Below are 6,115 nucleotides of genomic sequence, written 5' to 3' on the forward strand. Positions count from 1 at the left end.
AAATGCCTTCAAATAATTAAAAGCCAAAATACTAAATGTGCAACAGAAACTCACTGACTAAAGCACAGACATTTGTTGCACCAAAAATACTAATCACATGATGCACAAACATGTTATATGTACCATTTATTAGTTGGTACATGACAAATGTACAAGTCCCAAGTGTCAAAACTCTTTCGGGACAAAAACCAAAGATCCCGTCCGATTGCAAGTACTTCAATTCATAAATTCACATTTTGTTAAACAGCATTCTTATGCATCAATCAAGCAGCTTCTTAGAAAAATAACGTGAGAATGGAAAAGTAATTAGTAACGTAGCTAACAAATTATACAGCAAACAATGTCAAAATATTATTTGGAAGTAAAAAAAATAATCAAGATCCCTATGGTCGATTAGTTTGAAGCAATTTGGCAACTTGATTTTTTAATCACTTGCCCTTATTTATAAACATGTGCAAGTGAGCAGGTACACAATAGATAAACATCAAGTCCGGCATCCTTATACACAAACAGAACAAAGACTGATAAGACCAAATTATGTAACATACGTCTGATAAAGATAATAAGAAAATCTAATCCATAAACATTATTCAGTCCAGTTCTCAAGTATAAACATTTATTGAACCAAACTCATCACGGTTTCAAAACAGCCTACAAGCTTTTCTCCACATGTTCCCAATCAGATGAGAAGCCATCGGAGTAATAGTTAGGAAGTTGAAACTCACTAGTTCTGCAAGGCTGAATTTCTTGACTGTCCTCCAAATCCTGGTGAAACTCCTGTTTGTCCATGGCAATGTAGGAGCCGAGATGCACCATAGCAGAATTTTCATGGACATCCAAACCTTTACCCTCAGATATTTTTGCAATTGTTGTGTCATCCATATCTTTGTCAGCAGATTCAACTCCATCTAATTGTTTCCCTTCTAAAGAAATAGAACTTGAACCTTCCCGCCGGGATTTAAGAATATGAAACCTAGCCACAACAGATGCCTCATCAGTACTATTTTTTTCAGGAAAAGGAGAATCTTGGCAGAAATTGACTGCATATTGTTTATCACTCTCTCCAGGTGATGACTTGTCTGCCATGTCTAATGGTTCTTCTGGGTTGGTAGTATCAATGCATGACAGGTCAACCACCCGGGCTTTGAGAACTTGGTATCTGGCCATCACAGAAGATTCATCATTTCTTCCAGGTGTCGTTGCACTATTAGGCTTGTTCACATCAGTAAAACAATTCAAGCATGATGAACCACGGTTTGGATAATTGTGCACTTTAGTTTCAGAACTCTGATTTTGGCTCAAAGTCGGAACTACCTCAGATTTTGATTCATTCTCCATCTCTACAAAATTTATATAAGATGAAATAAAAATCAAATTTCCATGAACTTTATAAGAATGAGGAATATTGAGATAAAGAAAAAATGTCGACCTCTTTCCTTGTAAGAGTGATTATCCATTTCAATCTTAATTTGATTGTAGCGAGCCTTGTAATAAACGGAACATAGTTCAGCTTCAGCTTCAAGCCACAGATTCTTATATAACGCAGTCTGAGGATCTGCTCCTTCATCATCGTGGAAATTCTCATTAAGAGTCCTCTTTAGATCCTATCAAAAGGTATGCCAACATTAATTAAATATTTCCCTTCTGCTTTATTTTTCCCTCTTTCCAATTGACAACACGCATTAGTAAATTGAGAGTAATAAAACTATCTGAAATACCTTCGTTATGTCACCAGTCTTTGTCATTTCTGTAGTCTCCCTTCTTGAGGAAATTGAATCTGAAAGCTTCCAAAGTGGTTTCGCAGACCTGAAATGCAAGTTTGCCTCCGCAACAAGTGGATTCTCAACCTTAGAGATCTCTGGTCCAATCTTGGTTGATGGTAGCCTCTTGAAACTTGCATTCTGAGAATATATTCAGAGAACTTACAAAAGTAATGCAAGGCTAATAATTTGTCACCCACATAAAAAACAAAAAATACCACCTTAACTATCTTGGAACAAAAAAAGAGAAGCCTATATTTTCTCCTTCCACAAAATGGACCTTGACACAAGATGAATTAGGAGAACAATTACATGCGACTAAGCGACTTCTACATCTATGAATATCTCTTTCATCATTTACATTTTATGCAATATAAATGTGTTAATTTTGTTATTTGTTTCCTTCTGTTGAGATTTAGTCTTGGGTTTAATGTTTAATTTAAAGTTGAAAAATCGAGCTCAGATTTTGTTTTGAAGTAAAGACTAGATATATTTGGTATATTTTTTGGAAAACTAAACTGTATACCAACATAGTTTATTCACAATCTGTCTATAGAGAACAGTGCCTATGACATAGTGAAACCAATTCTATCCTCTTCCAAATCCCTGCAAGCTTAGCATTCCTCTACTCAATCCCAGCAAGCTAAGCATCATATCAAAATAATTTTTTCTTTTTGCTAATGATTCTCTATATTTCATTATCAGGTACCAGGTAAAGCACTCTTAGGGTATGTTATCATTCAGTATTATCCAAATCACATCACAGGGAAATCGCATTAAAATCATCGCAAGCACAGGAACATTCTCATATAGCCAAATTATTGTTAAATTATAATTGTCAACACCTGAGACAAAACATATATGTGTGTGTAAAAATTTTCTTCCACTCAAGTCATGAAAAAGTGTTTACTATCCATTATAGAGCTGCTTTGTTATTGAATATAAGAAACAAGAACATACCTGGTGAAACTCTTGCAATTCTCTAGCACAGTTAAACGTTTCTGGCTGATTGAAAAGACATTCCTGTGCAGGGGCAGCACTCTTTAAAGCACAAGTATTAAGATTACTGATCACATCTTTAAGGGCATTGCAATCTCTCTCTTTCAATACACAGACATCATTTTTGCAATGGTAAAGGAGCAACTCTGATAAATTTTGCATAGTATTAACCAGTATTTGGACATTTAATTTTTCAGTTGTTACTCTCCCAGCTGTATTTACAGGTGTAGTTGTGGTATCTACTACCAAAGGTGTAGTAGCGGTATCTACAACTGAAGAAGGTGTAGAAGGTGTAGTAGTGGTATCTACTACCGAAGAAGTTGTAGTAGTGGTATCTACTACCGAAGAAGTTGAAGTAGTGGTATCTACTACCGAAGAAGTTGAAGTAGTGGTATCTACTACCGAAGAAGTTGAAGTAGTGGTATTTACTACCAAAGGTGTAGTAGTGGTATTTACTACCAAAGGTAAAGGCACGTGCGCAGGGTAAGATGAACCATGTCCCAAGAATTTATTCACATAGCATCCAGCCTTTGCATCACCTATGCATGAAGTGTGCTGTTTTTGTGACATCAATTTGTTTCTCTCTGCAACATGATGCTCCATGTGAGAAGATCCAGAACGAGAATTGGTTGCCTTGGCTGGTGGCACACTATTTCCCTTCATTTTGGTAGTATCCATAAATTGAAGCCCAAAATCACAGTTAGGCTTAAATGGAAAAGGTCCACCATTCACAGCACTACCCGACTTGCAATCTTCATAAGCAAAATTTGTTAATGGAAATTTGCTTGGAGAACCCACAGAACATGTTCCTTGATAGACAAATTCAGTTTGCATTTGATAGCCATTGGAATTCTCAGCTGACTTTTTTGTATTGTTTTCTGTATTAAGCAGGTAAGTCTGAGACTCCTGAATGACAGGAACAAAGCTGCTTTCTTTTTTGTGTACATATTCTTGAGGCAGGACTGCAGAAGGTTCAAAATATGAAAAGCGAGCAGCTGAAGCTCCCTTCCAGCAAGGCGAGTCTTCAGCAGGATTGCATCGGTCACCACCCTCAAAAGATTTCTCAACAATATTGACATCTTCAATAGTACCATGTCTTAAGCTTAAAGCATTCATATTGGCATGAGGGGTTTGATATTCAGTCCTTCCTCTAAATATATAATCAACATCATCCATCGAAACAGACTTGTCTGGAAGCATTGCTTTGTTTGACGGGGAAGGTTCATTTGTCCCTAGATGCACACGGATATGACTTGGGTCAAAGTAACCAGAGATTCCAGGACACGGCCTGACAGAAGGCTCCTTTGCATTACAGAAATTGCTGCGCACAAAACGTTGATCTGGTATAATATCATCAATATTCCTATTTGTAGTCAACCCTGTTCTAGGCATCGAAGAAACTGTATCAACCCTGGATGATTTATCAACATGTCTAAAGTGCTTGTCATATGAAGCAATGTTAGACAGGTGATTGTTCCCTGAATCAGGGACTACTTTCAAAGGGGCCTCATGACAACTTTCTACAGACATTGAAGGGGACTGCAGAACAGATGCACCTTGAAATTCAACTGGCATGGATTTGACAGTTCCCCACCAGCTAGATGTATCAAGTAAGGGATTTGGAATTGCAGGCACATTGTAGTTTTCCCGATCAATACTTTGTGAAACCTCACCATTAACAGAGTCCATCATGTTTGCTGCATGGAATAAAAAAAAACAGTATTTTCAATATAAAAGATGAAAAATTGATTTCTCATTTACCACCATCCAACTAAAATATTTTTTCTCATACTTTAATTTTCTGAAATTTAGCTAGAAACAAAATAGCATTAAGTATTGTTTTAATAATGAAACTGAGGCCATGCAAGAAAACTCAGAAATCACACACATTACGTAAACAAAATCCACAGACAGAAGAAATTGAAAAAAACAATAACAACACAAGGGAAAACAAAACAAAATACCGTGGGTCTGGTTCATTATTTTTTTAATCAAGTCACAAATATCTGTTTCCTTTGACGAGAGATCGCTGCTCCCAACTCCAACCTGTTTCCCTTTACCACTGCCATTGAACTCGCAAAACCTGTCCCTGGAAACACCTTTTTGACCAGAAAACCCTAATTCATGTAAGTTGTTAGCCTCCTTGTTAGGCTCCTCCAGAGAGGGCCAATCGGAAGAGGGAGTCATGGAAGACCAGTGATAAGGTGGCACCGAAGAAGCGTGATCATGAATTGCAGAAGCCACAGGGTACTGTTGGGCTTCAACAAAACTTGATCTTGCGGCATAGGGAGGAAATTGAGGGAACTGAGCAGCGGAATCCAATTCTCTAACGGGGTTAGAAAAGAAATCGTACCCGTAAGTTTGATAGTGAATTGGAGGCGCAGTGTCTGCGGATTCAATTGAATCTGAGTGAGTAGCTGAATCCGTCAACTGAGACGACATATCGGAGGAAGCGTAAGGATTGACACTAAACGGCGCCGCAAAAGCGGATAAACTTGAAGCTGGTGAGAAGAAATATGGCGAATCGTGATTCGATCCCCCGACACCCTTCATCGCTTGCTTGCAAATTAAGCTGCTATGAACGATCGATCAAACTGGTTCAGACTCCAATTAACTATAGTTACTGGGGGTGTAGAAAATGAGAGCTTTTGCAAGTTGTGACAGCAAAATTCAGATTTTTATAACAAAAACAAACGGAAGATTTTTATAACAGAAATGTACTGAAATTGAAAAGATAACAGTATGAGAAGAGATAAACACGGGATTACAACTGCAACTGAATTTGTAAATTATCTTTAATAAAAGTATATATTTTAGTATCAAATTGTATTAATTTAATTTAATTTCAAATTTTGTAAAAAGGATGAAGTTTGTTTCATTTACCTATTATATTTATTATTGATTACTATTTTATACCTTATACACTTATACTTATTATATTATATTTAATTATATTTATATCATAATAATGTAATATTAAATTTATATCATAATTTATTATTTTTATTTAAATTTTTTATTGTATTAAAGTTATTTTTGAGTTATTAATTAGTGGATGTTGTTTAATGGTTTTTGTCATTAAATTTGACCCGAAAGTCAAAATATAATCAAAATCTTTGTATTTAATTATAGATTTTTTTTACCGATTTATTTAAATACAATAAGATTTTAACAAATTTATTAATTATTTTGTAGTACATCTAAATAAATCAATATATAGTTACTCAAAATTTTAAAACTGAATAAAATAAAATAAAATCTTTCTATAAAATCTAATTCAACTTTAAAAAATATATGATTATCTATATATAATATAAAATAAATATAAATCAATATTTAATTTATTATTACATATA

The 6,115-nt window shown here is 35.2% G+C and overlaps 1 protein-coding gene across 1 annotated transcript; it reads right to left on the reverse strand.

The window, feature by feature from the left end:
• Positions 1-397: 397 nt before the first annotated feature.
• LOC137820220 (uncharacterized) lies at positions 398-5,543 on the reverse strand. The gene is made up of 5 exons (XM_068624171.2): positions 4,724-5,543; positions 2,721-4,456; positions 1,719-1,901; positions 1,430-1,604; positions 398-1,340 (listed from the first exon to the last, which is right to left on the reverse strand). The coding sequence occupies exons 1-5, from the start codon at positions 5,310-5,312 to the stop codon at positions 652-654; spliced, it is 3,372 nt and encodes a 1,123-aa protein (XP_068480272.1). The 5' UTR covers positions 5,313-5,543; the 3' UTR covers positions 398-651.
• Positions 5,544-6,115: the final 572 nt, after the last annotated feature.

Source organism: Phaseolus vulgaris, chromosome 9 (assembly GCF_051622355.1).
Source record: "Phaseolus vulgaris cultivar YP4 chromosome 9, ASM5162235v1, whole genome shotgun sequence".
Lineage (NCBI taxonomy): Eukaryota > Viridiplantae > Streptophyta > Magnoliopsida > Fabales > Fabaceae > Phaseolus > Phaseolus vulgaris.

What these genes read in the sequence shown, in the direction of transcription:
- LOC137820220 (XM_068624171.2), bottom strand. Translation starts at nt 5,312, where the DNA reads ATGAAGGGTGTCGGGGGATCGAATCACGATTCGCCATATTTCTTCTCA. An exon ending in AATAATGAACCAGACCCACG is followed by an intron (nt 4,457 to 4,723) that starts GTATTTTGTTTT and finishes TATTCCATGCAG; the next exon opens with CAAACATGATGGACTCTGTT. An exon ending in AATTGCAAGAGTTTCACCAG is followed by an intron (nt 1,902 to 2,720) that starts GTATGTTCTTGT and finishes ATATATTCTCAG; the next exon opens with AATGCAAGTTTCAAGAGGCT.